Source organism: Symphalangus syndactylus, chromosome 14, assembly GCF_028878055.3.
Source record: "Symphalangus syndactylus isolate Jambi chromosome 14, NHGRI_mSymSyn1-v2.1_pri, whole genome shotgun sequence".
Classification (NCBI taxonomy): Eukaryota; Metazoa; Chordata; class Mammalia; order Primates; family Hylobatidae; genus Symphalangus; species Symphalangus syndactylus.
The window spans coordinates 43,645,396-43,662,826 of NC_072436.2; the positions used below are offsets into that span (position 1 = coordinate 43,645,396).

Consider the following 17,431-nt stretch of genomic DNA (forward strand, 5'->3'; position numbering starts at 1 on the left):
TATTGTTAGAGTGATGCAACAGAGACTCTATTAAGAGAATGGCAATGCATAGTTATTAAGAGAATGGCAATGCATAGTCATTGTGCATTTGTCCCAGATCTCAATTTATAGATTAGATACATTAAGCATTTTATTTATATCATGGGAAGATTTTTTTTCAGGGGTACTCACTGCCTGATTTCTCTAACTCAAACTCTTGATTAAGAAAACTAGTTACAAGACAAATTTAGAAGAGTAATCATTTTCCAATTGATTGATATTTTGCAGTAGTAATTTATTTTTATGTCATTCTATTATGTAAATGGTGACTCTGAAACCTACTTATCAGCTCTTTTCTCTTGGAAGTTATGATTTATACATAAAAGTATAGAATGTTCACTCCAAGGTGTTGCATTTTCTCTTAATAATGGGGCTTCTAGCCGGGCGCGGTGGCTCACGCTTGTAATCCCAGCACTTTGGGAGGCTGAGGCGGGCGGATCACGAGGTCAGGAGATCGAGACCACGGTGAAACCCCGTCTCTACCAAAAATACAAAAAAATTAGCCGGGCGTGGTGGCGGGCGCCTGTAGTCCCAGCTACTCAGAGAGGCTGAGGCAGGAGAATGGCGTGAACCCGGGAGGCGGAGCTTGCAGTGAGCCGAGATCGCGCCACTGCACTCCAGCCTGGGTGACAGAGCAAGACTCCGTCTCAAAAAAAAAAAAAAAAAAAAAAAAAAAATGGGGCTTCTAATACCTATGCGTGATTTTCTTGTGAAATCTACTTGGGATCACACATGAGAATGCATGATGCAATTGTTTGTTTTCGCTTTATCCGTCATCCCCAATAAAATATACCTGTATTAAAAAAAAAAAACACATGTTGGGAGACTCTGCTATTTCTTTTATTTTATTTACTGGAATTAGCTGGTGTGTTAATATTTTAAACAATGTTTTAATATTATAGCAGACTAGGCACACTAAATGAGACGGACTGAAGCTCATAAGCTCCACATTCAGTCACAGTTCCTTGCCCAACAGAATAAAAGGCAAAATAGTTGGCTTAGTCTCTCTCTTATTTTGTTATTTTTCCTCTCAGATCTCCAGGCAGAAGTTCAGTGTGGACCCTGCCATCTTCTTCTCATAATGCTTATCAAAGTTCTCATTCATAGCCACAGTAAAATGGTTCTTCCAGTCTCCAGGCCTCCCTGTAGGACATCAAAGTTCATTACAGACTCTGCACCCATTCCACCTAACCCTTCTATAGTGAATGGTTCCTAAGCCTACCCACGTGATTTTCCCATGAGTGAGGGTCCCTCAGTCCCACTCCCCTGGTCTTTCCACTATGAATGGTCCCTCATTTCCACTCCACTTGGCTTTCTTACCACAAGGCACACAGCATCCTTATATTCCTTCCTCAAATGCTGCAGGCCCCACTGAGGTGCCCCACTGTGCTGAATCTTCTGCTCCAGGGTACACTTCTGACTGTAGTGTACCCAACTCAAAGTCTACAGCTGGTTACCATGGACTTCCTGGGGGACATCCTATCTTATTTTTCCGGGGACAGTGAAAGACCTTACAAGATGTCAGTAACCTCATTGGAGAAGATATTTCTTGTCGGGTAAAATTAAAGAGTAAATCCACTGGAAGTGACATTTAGATACTAGTGATCTTCTGCAAACTGTTTTACCTTGTCAGCCCAACAAATGCTGTACTAATGAATTGTTTCTCTGAATTATCCTAGTACTTTATTTCTACTGGTTTCTTACCCTTTGACAAGAAGACTAATCTGAAATACTTGACAATAATGTCAAATTCTAGATTCCAACTCGCAGCTAGTTAATTGGAATGTTCAGGAATGGGGTCACTGTTTTTAAAGGTAATTTTGATTCAGTCAGGAGAACTGGTATTAGGGAATTCCTAGTATAGCCTCCTCTTTACTTTCTTGTTTATAACTTTTTGCAGCTATTTCTGCATGTATCTAGAATGTTAACTTGTTGAGGACAGAAATAATGTTCATTCATCCGTACATTCACACAACAGGACTTAATGGAGTTTTTTTGAGGTATGAGTCTCTATACTAGGTTCTAGTGGAACAAAACTGAACACAGCATTCTCTTCAGGACAGTTTATTGTCTTATTTTGGAGACAGACATGAATACCAATAGTTGCAAATCTAAGTACTAAGTGCTTAGCTAGGGTTTTGAACTACAGGAATAGACTAAAGATGAGTGTTCAAAGCTGCTCAGAGGATGCATGAGCCTTCAGGGGGAAGTTCATGGTTGAGCTGGGTATTCTAATCAAAGTGACCAGCACCAAACAGCATCACCTGTGTACTTGAGAGAAAGGCAAATTTGAGGGCTACTCCTGGACCTATGGAATCAGTATCTCAGAGCAGGGACCAGCAATCAAAGCTTTAGCATGGTCTGCAGGGGTTCTAATGTGACTAAAGTTTCAGAACCACTGACATTGGCTTTCAGCAAACAGGCAGGGTGAAGGGAGCAGAGGTTCAAAATTTAACTGAAATGAGTCACTTCTTCCTGAAAGTTAGGTTGAAAATGATTTTAGACCATAGGGCAGAAAATTTTTTAGAATTGAGTTCAGTGAAAGAAATGCCACCAACCTTTCCTCATGAATTTTGAGATGGAGTGATTGAATATGTGAGATGGTATCCTAGTTTGGTTGGCCATGGGATTATCCTTCATTACATCAAATGAAGTATGGTGGACGATCTTGTTTATAACATCATCTGACAAAGTTTTCTCCAAGAATTCCAACACCTTGTGGATCTCATGTTTTGGATTCTGACCATGGAAGAAAAAGGCATTGTGAATAATACTAATAGAAGAAGAGCTTGGCGAATTAAACCGACACCTTGTTCAACAGAATAACATTTTCAGGAGGGTTTCTGGGTCTGAGCTTTAAGTCTCAGTGCCACTTACCTTTTTTATATCCTCATAGAAGAGATAGAGCACCTGGTGCCTGTCTTTTGCAGCCCACCATCCTTTCACATGGTCAAACCAGGACCCACAAGTAACTGGAAAACATCAGAACACTGTTAGTTCCCATTACCAGGACAAAACCAAAGGCTATAAAATAAATTAGCGCTCCTTTGAAATAGACTTCTGTAACTTTCATTCTGGTTCCTTAATGAAGTAGAAATAATTTTCTACTAATAAAATTTGTCTATATTTATGGTGTAAAGCAGAGATTTATAGTACACATTTGTAATATGTGACTTTGCACACATTGACTATGTCTTGTGACATGCCTTAAAACATTAGGTAATAAAATACTTCCCCTGTTCCGAGTAAACAGTGTTTACTTTCAGACTCAAGTAATTCAGGCTATCAGATTCAGGGGTAGGGTCCTCCTGCTGCTTTCCCTGTATAGCTTTGCTATGCAGTTTGCAGGTTCCTGTTCGGAAAGAGATGCAGCAGCAGCAGAAAGAGAGGTGCCCTCGAGGAGAACTTCTATTTCCAGCTGAGGCTACATCTATGTGGTAAACTCGGGATGCATTTTCTTTTCACCAGTTGGTAAGAGAATGAGTGGACATGAGTCAGCCAGCGACATATTTTATCCCAGGGATGTTTTAGTGTCCCTGATAGGTTGTAACTTCTGGCAGCTTCCTGGTTTGGTTCTGGGCAGTCATTATAAACACAGGAGCTATCTTTATTCAGGGTGAGCTATGTTGCAAGCATTGTGCTAAATGGACATGAAGATTTGTCTGAAGGATGATGGAAAATATTCTCCAGAGGAAAATGACCACAGACCAAGTGAGCAAGTGTGTGAAATGCTCTCTTTTGAATCACGACGAACAAAGATGTAAGTTTGCAGTGACTTGAACTTTGGCATGTGTCATGGTGACTGGTATCTGTGTCAGCCAGGTTCTCCAGAGAAACAGAGCAATAGGCAAATCCAGAGGAGAATACATTAGTTCTTCCTTATGCACAGGGGATATATCACATGACCCCCAGCGGATGCCTGAAACCACAGATAGTACCAAATTATAATAGTGTATATGTTTTTGCCTATACACACATGTGTATGTTAGTTTAATTTATATATTAGGCACTGTGAGTGAATTACAACAAAATTAATAATAAAACAGAGCTTTTATAACAATATTCTCTAATATATTCGCATCTATGTGAATGTAATCTCCCTCTCTCTATCCTTCTTTTCTTGAAATACTGTAATATTTTTGGATTAGGGTTGATTGTGGGTGACTGAAACTGCAGAAAGGGAAACCAAGTATAAAGGGGACTCATCCATGTATATGTATGTGTGTGCATGTTTTATATATGTGCATAATATATATGTGTACACATATAATTTATTTTAAGCAATGGCTATGTAATATGTATATATAGATAAATGTACATATATAATGTATATTATGTATATATGGTTTATTTAAATGAATTGGCTCCTGCAATTGTGGGTCTTGGCATGTTTTAAATCTGTAGGGGATGCTGGAAAATCAGGCAAGATTTGACATAACAGCCTTGAGGCAGAATCCTTTCTTTTGGAAACCTGAGTTTTTTATCTCTTAAGACCTTCAGGTGATTGCATAAAAACCACCCATATTATTAATATTTAACATTATCTCCTTTTCTTAAAGTCAACTGATTATAGATGTAAATCACAACTACACAATTGGCACTTTCACAGAAACAACAGGATTGTTGTTTGATTAAATAAGTAGGTGTCACAATCCAGCCAAGTTGACACAAAAAACATAACAAAACGCAGGCCTTGGGAAAAAATCATATAAGAAAAGAAGCTGGGATCCTCTCTTCCTCTGCTTCCTCCTACTTTTCCTGCTCTCAAAACTTCTCTGCATAAATATTGGAAATCTATTCACCTGGAGTCCTATCTAGATTTGTTATTTTTCTTATTTCCATCTGTCAGTCCGTTTTAATTTATGTTTCTAGAGAAAATGTCCTAATGAGGTTATCTCTCTTGATTCACTGGAGAGACATGCTTGACAGAAATTATTATTTATTCACTTTTCCAGATATCTGTTTTTATTCAGGTCATGTTGTGGAAGTCACTTCATTTTGATTTTTCTTTTTCCTCAAAAGAATATGAATATGAATATGTCAGGACTGGTTATAATGAAGCTCAGGTCCCTAACACACTTGCTCAGGGATAGTTAGGTTGCTCAAGGACTGGGAGCTCTCAGCATCACAACTCACCCACTTTGCTTATGGAAGTTTTAATTATTTGAGAGACGTTAATGAAATGGTGGAGACACCGTGTAATTTTTGTCCATTTGTCTAGGTTCTGCTCACTGCAGTTATAATGAAATACTATAATCATGTTTCTGCATTAATGCTCATACAAATATGTAGAGATGGTCCTTACATCCTAAATCACTTTATGTAGCCATCTTGTCTTTCTTCTGTCTAGAGATTGTTGTTTTCATGAGATATTCTTCTTCTGTGAAAGGTTTGAGATCCTTGCAAATCTGATTTGACACCTGGTCAAATCTAGTCAATTGCTATTTTGATAAGTGTGGCCCTAATGTGTTCACTACTTATCTGGAAGGTGTGATCTTGTTAGTAAGCAGATGAGGGGTCATGGCTGCTAATTCTAATGTGAGGTTCCTGCAGGTGAACAGGTCTAAGATTGTGCACTATTACCTATGGGAAAGGCTCTCTGTGGCTGTGCAGTGTATGACTTTTGTAACTATACATGGTGGCCTGACCGTCCAATAACACTGCTAGATGAAACCGCAGGATATCATCTCATGCCTTCCCACTGCCAGGTCTTTCCATAGGAAATGTTGCCTCTTCTTATTTTGAAGTTGATTGTTTGAAACTCAAGTCAAGGATTTGGGGATTTTTACCTTTGTCTCAAAACTTATGACCCCAGCTGACCTCAATTTACATTTATATTCAGTTTTGGAAAAATACCTCTTCTACCTGGCTTCTCCAGTCCCAGATAATCAAGATAGGACCTCCTCAATCAGGATAGCCTTTTGTAACTTTCTCCTCCAGTTTACAGAGGTGCTTATTGTTAGAGTCTCCTGAAAGAGGGCACCAAAATAAATCAGTTTAAACTCACCTTTTCCTGACATGAATTTCTCATAAAATTCCTCTAAGTTCTGAGGATCAGGCATAAAGGAAGCCATCCTATGAAAGTGGTAGTAGGACACCAGGCAATCCTTGGGATTTCTGGCCACATAGACAATCTGAAATCAAGGAGAGGGAAGGAAGCCATGGAGAGAAAAATAGGCTGACATGAAATACTCTAAGTGAGTGTTTCAATATAATGGTAACTATATCCTATAAGTTTATAGCATTAGATACATTAGTTAAGAATTAAAACATTAAATAAATGGAGTCTTTTTGACTCTGCAACCCTGATACCCATGGAGAACACAAAGACAAACGAGAGTATCCCACTTCAGAGTGGTTATGAGGAACCACTCTAAGATGAACACATTATTAGGACAGCACTGTCAATCATGGTTGGAATATGATGTGATATGCTGAGTAGTCATAGAGCCAGTAACGAAGCATTCCTGGGCATTCAGGGAATGGGCCATGAAATGGTGAGTTTCAGCTGTGTCTCAGTGAGTTGAAAGAAATTTTCCAGATTCACAACAGGGGAAAGACTAGAGAGTGAGAAAACATTTTGATGCATGCCATCTTATTTGGCTCCTATTAGGATTAGTGTTAGGTAAGGAGAGAACAGGTGTTATCCTTCAATAGAAGAAGTAAATGACCTTCAGAGAATTGGAGGGACTCCCACTAATTCATGCTTAGTACATGAGTGGGTCAGGCCTTGTCACAAAAATTGGGACACTGAGTCCAGATCTAGTTCCATGATATTTGTATGAGACTCACATGGAGGAATGTTTCAGACAGCGGTTCTCAAAGATTAGAGTGATTTTGCTGATGATATATATCTGACATTGTTAGGACAGAGGGACATGGTGACGTGACCATTGGAAATTCAGTATTGTTCAGTCTACAAATGCAGAACAGAGATGTTAACACTTCCTATGTGCCGGACACTGTTTAGCTTGACAAATTGGGCACGATCAAGTCCCTGCCTGTCAGGAGCTCACAGTCTGATCAGTGAGGTAAGAAGAGAGAAAATTATAATGCAACGTGGTGAACGAAATGATAAGGCATACACATGCACAGATTTGCCAGTATAGATACATGAAACTCACCCAGCCATGGGGACAGAGAAGCTTCCTATAGGAGGTCTCTATGAAAAGACTGGAAGAACAAGTAGGAATTAGGCAAGTGAGGAGATGTGTAAATCAGGTGGGAGCACGTGGAAGGTGTGTGGATGCTCCATGTGTGAAAGGACCTGCAGGATTTCAGGAGGACTGTAGTGAGGATCAGGGAATGGGAAGACACTGGGGGAGGAGCTGAAGCAGGGTGCAGACTGTCAAGGGCATGGAAGTCATATAGAGGAATGGAGGCATCTTCATCCAACTGTGGAAATGTTTATAGTAGGGAAATGCCTTAGTCAGATTTGTGTCTTAGGAAGAATAGAGGTTACAGAGAGGAGGGGTTGGAGGGGTCAGGTCTAGAGGCAGGCCAACAAAGTGAGAGGCTAAAGATAGCAGTGAGCTGACTTGGGTACAGGTGGTAGTGATGCAGTGTAGTGCACAGATTAGAAGGATGGGAAGAATGAACTGGACTTCGTGACAGATCAGACATAGAGGTGAGGGGGATAAAAATGAAGACAGGTTTGAGCTTAGTCTACTGAGTAGATTATGGAGGTGTAGAAGCCTTGACAAGGAGCAGATTCTATACTTCTGCGTCTGAGGCCAGGAGAGCATCTTCCAGTACTTTGGCAGAGCAAAGCAACAGGGTTTTATTTTTAAATGTGTTTCCCTCCATTCTAGCTCCCAATCCACTCTGATTTGTAGCAACACAGATTCAATTTTGGAAAATTTGACCAAGAATTTTTCATGAAATAGGATTAGAGGAAAAAGAATTGTAGAAAACACAGATGTTTGCAGATTTCAAATTTATGTGATCCTTGATTTTAAGTACTTTGTCTAAGAAAAATAGCAAATTACATTTTGTAAAATATTTTTCAAAGTATATTATTTTAAAAATTATCTTCAGTTGTATAGTTTATATCACCAGACTAAGAGAAGTTTGAAAAGCCCAGTCTTTTTACCTTGCAGTTTTCTTTCCAGATAGATGGGGGAATCAGATGTGAAGGGAGATGTGTTTTTATCAGTCGTGGTGAGGACATTTCAAGAGCAATCTCCAAATCTAGCAAGAAACAATTTGTATTCTTTATTCTTGCCACTCCACTCTGCCAAAATACTTCAATTCCATTTTTATCTTTGTCTAAAGAGTGATTACATTTTTTTTATATTCATTGGAAATAGTAATTTTTTATCCACAAGGAATACAAAGCATCCAATCCTGCCTAACCTTCTAGGAGACTTTTGCTTATTTCCTCTTATTCTCTCAGCTTTTAGACTTTCAGTAAAGCTCTTTCTCACCCTCAATGAATTCTGGGAATGTTTATGATATATCATTGTTCTTTTCCTTTCTCTTTTTCTCTCTCTTTTGTTTCTCAGAAATCACACCCATCCTTTTACAATAGGCTGCCATTCTTGGAAAATCTTTGAATTTACATTTGTGTCTTCATCTAAAGAGTGGTTTCATTTATTTTCACTTTTTTTTTTCATGGAAGACAATAGCTGTCTATCCCAAACACATGTAAAGGATTTTTCCTTCTGAAAGCCTTCTAAGAGGTCTGTCTTTATTTCATGTTATTCACCAGGTTTTACACTCTGAAGAAACCTTTTTAGCTCCCACAATTAATTCTGGGAATGTCCATGGTATATCCCCCCTACTTCTCCTCCTGTTTAATCAGAAATCACACCTGTCCTTTTACAATAGCTGATTGCTGATTTCTGGCCTTTCTACTGATTCAAACATATGAAGGAGAATACAAAGGAGAGGGAGAGTTCTTTATCATAACATTGGAAAGGAGAAATATGAGAAAGAGAATGAAAATCTTATTGGGAAGCTAAAGGCCACCAGCTAAGAACAGGAGGAAGCCCTGAAGACCCAATCTAGGGTTTGACTCGTTGGCCTGTGATCAATTTCACCTCATGAAAGACACAGGCTACCTCTGGCTACCACGGAAGCTCTGTCAAAGACAGTACACATTGCTCTGGAATCTTGCAGTGAAAGTCCTTTCTGTCTTGGTGCTTATTACTCACCTGGTTTTTCTTTATGGGGAAATTTCAGTTCAAGGAAAGGGTGTCTATCTAGAGAAGGGAATCTTTTGCATTTCTCCACATCACCATCATTTTGAATCATGTCTAAAATTTCTTGCATCCAATGTGTCCCTGAAAATATTTGAAATAGTTCTTTAATTTTGGTCAACTGAACTTTCATTTTAAGCTATTGAGTATTTTGAAGAAAGGCAGCAACATGTGAGCACTTTAAAATTAAATAAATGTTGTCAAGGCAAAAATGAAAACTGTTGTATTATACCTGCATCTATCTATCTATCTATTATCTATCTATCTATCTATCTATCTATCTATCTATCTATCTATCTATCATCTATCATCTAATCTATCATCTGTCATCTCTCTATGTATCTATTTATGTATCTATGCATCTATATATGTATGTATACATCTATCAATCAAACATCTTTTTAGTATTTAATTTCTCAGCTATCATGTTTGAGTGAACCATTTCTATGTTTCCTATATTATGACACTTCATGCCTAAAAATGCTGTATCTCCCAATATGACATTCTTTTTATCATGGTTACTCAATGTTTCTCATCACATCTAGTTTATAATAAATCCTTAATAACATGAGATACTCAAACTATATTAACTTTTTAAAATTGTGTCATAATGTTATTAATCACTTTTTCCCAATTAAGATGTATTGGCTGCATTACTTTTGCTGCCCTTTTTGTCTCAGCTTAGAATCATTCTTCCATATTTTTTCTTCATGACACTGATTTTTGTTCTTCTTTGACATTGATTTTTGAACAGATCAGCCAGTTGTCCTGTAGTACTCCACACATTCTGGATTTGTCTGATTATTTCTTCACAGTACATTTTTGTTCCTCTGTTTCCTCTATTTGCCATAAGCTGGAATCCAGGTCTTGGTTAAGTTCTGGTGAACATTTTTGGCAGATTTCTCAGGCAATGCTTGGTACTTCTTGCATCATGACAAGATGTACATATGTCTGATTGCCTCACTGCTAGTGATACTACTGTTCATCATCCAGTTTTGTAGGTGACCACCAGGTTGCTCATTGTACAGGTCCATATTTCCTTTTGGTTTTAGGAATGAAACTGTATGGTGACATTTCAGTACCATGTGAGCAGCCAGTTACCCTCAGATTTTGTCTAAGTATTTTAGGATTCATACATTAATGATCCTACTTTATCTAATTTTTATTGTGGGTTTCAAATTGTTTATTTTCTAATCTCATCACTTCTCTATTTATTAGGTAGATCTTCATATAAAAAGCTTTCCTTCATAAATTAGGGAAGAACTACAATTCCTCTAAATTCTTTTTCTTAACTAATTCTTTTTAGTCTAAGGGATGAATAATAGTTATCTTTAATCATAATACGTAAGTTTTTCTGTCTTTTTCTTTTTTTCATCATTATGGAGTCATGTTTTTTGAAATAAACTTCAGTGTGGTAAAAATTACATAGAATAGAATGAACCTATTATAAGTGTAGAATTTAATGAAATTTGACAAATGTATGTAGCCATTACCATAGTAAAGAGTAGAACCTGTGTCTACTGCTGTCAGTCATTCCTTTCCTCACTTCTGACTCCATGAAACTGCTGATCTATTTTTTTGTCAATATAAATTAGTTTTACACGTTGTTGAATTTCATATAAATGAAATCATACAGTATGTCCTCATGTGTCTGAATTTTTTCACACACCCTCTTTATTTTGGGATTCATTTATGTTCTTGCATATATCTGTAGTTCTTTTTATTACTGAGAACAGCTCAATTTTATGGATAAGCAATGATTTGTTTTTTCATTTATATGATAATAAAAATTTAGGTTTTCTTCAGTGTTGGGCTAGTTTTGAATAAGTCTGCTATAATATTTGTGTACAAGTTTTTTGATGAAAATAGATTTTTATTTTAGGCGTGGGGGCGAATCTCCAGGATTGGAATTGCTGGGTTGTGTGTTAGGTGCATGTTTAGTTTTATAAGAAACTGTTGAACATTAATACCATGTTACATCCTCCCCAACAGTGCATGGGAATTTCAGTTGCTCCGTGCCCTTATCAACACTTGATATTTTCAAGTTTTTAGTCATTTGAAGTGGTGTGCAGTGGTATTTCATTATAGTATTAAGTCACATTTTCTCATGATAAATGATGTGGAGTATCTTGTTTTGTGTTTATTGCTTAATAGTGACGCTTTTTTGGTGATAAGTTTTTACATCTTTTGCCCACTTTAACACATTTTTTTTGTTTTTTTGTTTTCAGTTGTAACAATTCTTTATACCTTTTGGCCAGATATATGTATTGTGAATATTTTCTCTCCAATTGTGTCACGTATTTTTATTTTTTTAACTGGGTCTTTAGACTTTGGTGAAGTCTAATTTATATTGAACTTAGACCAAAATAAGTCTTGGAACAGAAGAAAGAATAAAAAAATACTGTTGTAAACTTTTTACATAACACACAAAATAATATAATATTAGTTAAACATAGACTATGATAAGATAGAGATGCGTACTGTAAACCCTAGGGTACCTGTTAGAAAAATAAAACCAAGAGGTATTACCAGAAATGGCAAAATGGAATTCTGAAAAACAGTCAATCCAAAAAAGGCAGGAAAAGAGTAACAAAGGAATAAAGGTGGAAATATAGAAAATAAATAGTAAGGTGGTAGATTTACAGTCAATTATGCAGATAATCATAGGCTAGTTCCCAATTATTTGCAAAAGGTATATTTCAGCACCCACATTGAATGCTTGAAATTAGACTGTACCATTTTATACACTATGTGTTATACATAACTATGATGAAATTTAATTATACATTAGAAATGGTAAGAGATTAACAACAAATAACAATAAAATATAATCTTTATAGAAAAGTGCAGCATCACTACTCTTGCACTTTAGGACCATTATTACGTAAAATGAGGGTGCTCAAGAGCACAAGCCCTATAATACTATGACAGTCAATCTAATATACTAGATAGCTACTAAGCTACTAATGAGCAGGTGACATAGAAGCCAGGCAAAGGAATGAGTCACATCCCAGGAGGGATGGAGATGGTGACCCAAAATTTCATTATGCTACTCAAAGCAACATGTGATTTAAAATGTATGAATTGTTTTTGAAATTTTTCATTTTATGTTTTCAGACCACAATTAGCTACAGATAACTGAAACCACAGAATGAAAAACTGTGAATAAATGAGAACTATTTTATTAAATAGACTTTTACAAGCAAGCCCAATTAGAGTGTACTTTACACATAAACCATGATAGGCTGAAAGTAAAAGAATAGAAAAATATGTACCATACAAATAATAAATATAAACTAGTTGGAATAACTATATTATAAGGGAACAAGTATTTTACTAAGGATGAGGAGAAACATTTCATAATGATAAAAAGGTTAATTCATCAAGGCAAAATATTCCTGCATGTGTGCATACTTAAATAACAGGGCTTCCAAATACGTAAAGCAAATATGTAAACATTAAAAGGAGAAATAGACAAGTTAATAATTATAATTAAATATTTCAATACTTCTCATTCAATAATTGCTAGAATAAGTAGAAAATTGAAGACCTTAACCATATTATCAGCCAGCTTGACCTAAAGGCATTTTTAGAACACTCAAAAATCCTATTCTACCCAACAGTACCAGAACTCACATTCTTTTCAAGTGCATATGAAACGTTTAAAACTATAAACCATAAGATGGGATTTAAACAAAAATTCTCAAATAAATCTAAGATAATTGGAATTACACAGAACATGCTATTTGAATACAATTGGAATTAAATTAGAAATCAACAACAGAAATATATTCACAATTATTTAGAAATTCAGCAATATAATTCTAAATAACATATGACTCTAAAGGATACTAAAAAATACCATGAATGGAATGATAATAAAAACAGCCTATTACAATTTGTGAGAAGCAGTTAAAGTAGCACTTGAAGAGAGATTTTTTAAATGAATTTTATGCATTTTATACATGCAGGTATGTTTATGCATATGTAGGTATATGAAAGATCTACAATAAATAAAGTTTCAACATACCACGATTAAAAAGTAGAGGAAATTAAGTTCAAATTGGGAACTTCCTCTACTTGATAAGGGAGACCTCTAAAAAATCCACATTTTTTATTTTTTTTATTTTTTATTATTTTTTTTTTATTATACTTTAGGGTTTTAGGGTACATGTGCACAATGTGCAGGTTTGTTACATATGTATCCATGTGCCATGTTGATTTCCTGCACCCATTAATTCGTCATTTAGCATTAGGTGTATCTCCTAATGCTGTCCCTCCCCCCTCCCCCCACCCCGCAACAGTCCCCGGAGCGTGATGTTCCCCTTCCTGTGTCCATGAGTTCTCATTGTTCAATTCCCACCTATGAGTGAGAACATGCGGTGTTTGGTTTTTTGTCCTTGCGATAGTTTACTGAGAATGATGTTTTCCAGTTTCATCCATGTCCCTACAAAGGACACGAACTCATCATTTTTTATGGCTGCATAGTATTCCATGGTGTATATGTGCCACATTTTCTTAATCCAGTCTATCGTTGTTGGACATTTGGGTTGGTTCCACCTCTTTGCTATTGTGAATAGTGCCGCAATAAACATACGTGTGCATGTGTCTTTATAGCAGCATGATTTATAGTCCTTTGGGTATATACCCAGTAATGGGATGGCTGGGTCAAATGGTATTTCTAGTTCTAGATCCCTGAGGAATCGCCACACTGACTTCCACAATGGTTGAACTAGTTTACAGTCCCACCAACAGTGTAAAAGTGTTCCTATTTCTCCACATCCTCTCCAGCACCTGTTGTTTCCTGCTTTTTTAATGATGGCCATTCTAACTGGTGTGAGATGGTATCTCACTGAAAAATCCACATTTTTTAATAATGTAATGGAAACATCATAGATTTCTAAAATACTAAGGAGCTTAATAAAAAAAAAAGTCACTTAACCTGCTAAGGAAATTTAGTGAGGTCACAATAAGATATGCAGTCAATATACAAAACTCTATTATCTTTCAATATTCCAGCAACACACAATTGGAACATGACATTTTAAAAATACCACTGATAAAATAAATGGCACCCAAAAACATGAAATATTCAGAAATAAATTTAACAAAGCTGTGGACGATTTGAAAGTGAGAACACTATGAGAGAAGTTGTATAAGAATTAAATAAATAAGGAAGCATACCATATCTATAGATCAAAAGAATCAATATTTTTAAGATATCAGCTGTTTCAAAATTGATCTATAAATTCAATTCAATCTCAATCACACACTGACAAATTGATTCCAAGATTTATATGAAAATATAAATGTCATTAGAAGCCAATAGTTTTGATAGAAAGAGTAAAGTGGCAGGGTTTATATTAGCTGATTTCATGACATTTAACTCAGCTTCAGCATTCAAAAGACTGTGACATTGTTGTAAGGTTAGACATAAAGAATTGACACTTGGTGCCACATGCAAAAAAGTCAAAGTGCAATGCATCAGACCTCAAAAAATTAAAATTAAATCTATAAAACTATGGAAGTATAGATAGGAGAATAGCTTCGAACTTTAGGTTAGGCAACAATAATTTGGGGAAAAAATGGAAAGCACTAACCTTGATGGTTTGCATTTAATGTAAGTTTGCACATATGTTATAAACTCTGTAACATGTTATCCTTTAAGAAATTTAAGAATGAGAAAAATTGTCTATTATATTCTCTCATGTTTTTATTATTTCTGACATTCCTTATTCCTTTGTGTAACAGATCTATATTTTCATTAGTGTCGTTTTCTGTTACACTGAAGAAATTTCTTTAACATAACTTTTTATTTATTTATTTTTAGTGCTGCTATGCTGGCAACACATTCTCTCAGCTTTTCTCTATCTGAGAAAAAGTGTTTGACCTTTATTTTTAAGTAATATTTTAAAATATAATTTTTACTGGGTATATGGAATTCCAGGTTGAAAAGTTTGTGGTAGCAAATTACCACAAATTTAATATGTTAAAACAACACCTGAATATTAGGTCACAGTTTCTGTAGGTTAGAAGTTGGGCTTAACATGGCTGGTCCTCTGTTTAGGGTCTCACTAGACTAAAATCAAGGTATCAGCTAGGGCTGCCATTCTCATCTGGGACTTCAGGGTGTTTTGCCAAGCTCCTAGATGCCAACAGAATTCAGTTGCTTGTGGCTGCAGTATTGAGATAACTGTTTCATTGATACTTTCTCTTCTCATCTTTTAGTCTATAATCATGCATTAAACTTTTGTTATGCTTTAAATTTCTCAGATTTTCTCCTCTGCCACATCTCTCTGACTTCCTCTTTGCTTTGAAGAGCTCACGTGATTCCACTGGGTCCATCCAGATAGTCCAAGATAATCTCCCTATTTTAATATCAGCTGATTAGTTACTTTAATAGCAGCTGCAAAATCTCTTTGGGAATGTAATATGAAATAACTGCAGATGTAATAACAGAGGACTAGTGTCATGGGGACCAAAATTCTGCCCATCATATCCTGATTGGAGCACAGAAGTCTCTCAACTTTGTATAATCTCTAGGAATTATATGACTAATAGTTTTCTGTTAGTTCCTTGACTAATCTTATGGAGCTGGGTTCTACGCAAGTGCAGTCTACCATTCAACAATAGACTAAAAGGGTCCTCTCTAAAGATATCTAAAGATATTTATTTGTGTAGTTCATTCTCTCTGGTGCTGTTCCCTGCAAATAGCAGCCACTTCAACCTCTCAGAACTCCTATATCTGGCTGTTGAACTCAATGAGTTTGTTATAACTCTTTCTTTTGCTCCCTATAAGTAAACCTGTTCAGAAAGCATCTTCAGACTGAAGTCTGAGACAATTGTCATCCAAGGTCAGAAACCAGTGGTTTAATATATTTTGTCCAGTTTTCCTTTTGATTATCACCAGAGTACACATCCAATCTTGTCTCTTCAGCATGGCTGAACAGGAGGTTTTTATTTAATGTTCTCCTAACCAGTTAGAGATCATTCTTTTGGATGCTCAAACTGTGCCAAATGTGGCCATTGTGAGCCCCTTCACATTGGTTCTTGTATTCTTCTACGTGTCCCCATTAATTTTTTCTGGTTATTTTGTGTGCTTTATTTTTTACAGACATTTAATAAAAACAAACAATTCTGGAAATATATACTGATCACTTACTCCTTCAAAAAGAAGATGTAGTACATTCACCTTGCATATTCTATTCCCAAGAGGGGGATCAACAATTCTCCTAATAGCTGTGGTTCCTTCTAATGGAGAATGACCTATCAAAAGTGAGCTCTGGGCATTAGATGTGCCCATTGTTACTAGGATGTATTCCAGTCTAGGAATTTTTAGAGAAGAATTAGAAATCTAAGGCATTTTAAATCAAGGTCAATCATTGGGCTTCCTTGAATGACATTTATTTGGTACAGAACAGAAAATTTGTGACTGACATCCTCCAAGAAGTTTAGAAGATTAGAAAATCAATTTGTGTTTAATATCTGGGATAATAGATTAATATTTGGAGTATGACATGTTTTTAGCAGGCTGCCTTGAGGGTTGATGTTTAAAAAGGCCATATGTCTTTCAATTTATTGACCTTATATTTGATGTATGCTATGGGTTCTGGAATGGGAGCATTATCTGTCCTACTCCCAAGGCATTTAGAAATCTTTTCTGTTATATTCAGAGAGTGCTGTTGGAAATTGTTGCCCTAAGGATCAGGAATGCTAAATGTCCTGCAACACCAAAGAACAGATCTCCATAATGAGGAATTGTTTCTCTCCAAATCCCAATCATGCTTCATTGATCAATACAGATTATGCAGTAATTTCACATGAAAATATTGAATATTTTTATATTCTGAAACACTTACCTGACTTTGGGTAAGTTGCCAGGATAAGATCATCAGGTCTGGCTGGGAAATTACAGATTTTATCCCACAATTCTTTTGATAATACTGCCAAAGGGACTCCATCTACTTCCAGGATGTTAAATAATTCTGGCTTTTTTTCCATAGTGGGAGCATTTTTCTCAATCTTCGCCATTGGGAATCTGGGATGGGTATGATTAATTCTAATTAAAATTTTTTAAAATGTAGTTTTATGGCTCATAGTATGGGTTATCACCTTCCTGCCATTGATTGGAATAATATAAAATAAGTGAAAGCTAACATAAAACATGCTAACAACTTACTCTAAGTACCTTA

General features: G+C 36.1%; 1 protein-coding gene and 1 pseudogene across 2 annotated transcripts in view; one reads left to right on the forward strand and one right to left on the reverse strand.

Moving 5' to 3' along the window:
* The window catches only part of LOC129463210 (RNA/RNP complex-1-interacting phosphatase-like), a 133,897-nt pseudogene that overhangs the window by 84,310 nt on the left and 32,156 nt on the right, over nt 1-17,431 (forward strand).
* Nucleotides 1-17,431, reverse strand: part of SULT1C3 (sulfotransferase family 1C member 3) — a 94,246-nt gene that overhangs the window by 52,264 nt on the left and 24,551 nt on the right. The window contains exons 1-7 of one of the 2 annotated variants that reach the window (XM_055243864.2): nt 17,099-17,292; nt 9,195-9,323; nt 8,132-8,229; nt 6,047-6,173; nt 2,917-3,011; nt 2,598-2,778; nt 808-1,182 (exon numbers count right to left, since the gene is read on the reverse strand). In XM_055243864.2, coding sequence (XP_055099839.1) covers nt 1,070-1,182; nt 2,598-2,778; nt 2,917-3,011; nt 6,047-6,173; nt 8,132-8,229; nt 9,195-9,323; nt 17,099-17,270 — 915 coding nt within the window. In that variant the 5' untranslated portion in view covers nt 17,271-17,292 and the 3' untranslated portion in view covers nt 808-1,069. Of the gene's footprint in view, nt 1-807; nt 1,183-2,597; nt 2,779-2,916; nt 3,012-6,046; nt 6,174-8,131; nt 8,230-9,194; nt 9,324-17,098; nt 17,293-17,431 lie in introns of those variants that run through there. The other variant, XM_055243863.1, reaches the window with a different exon arrangement.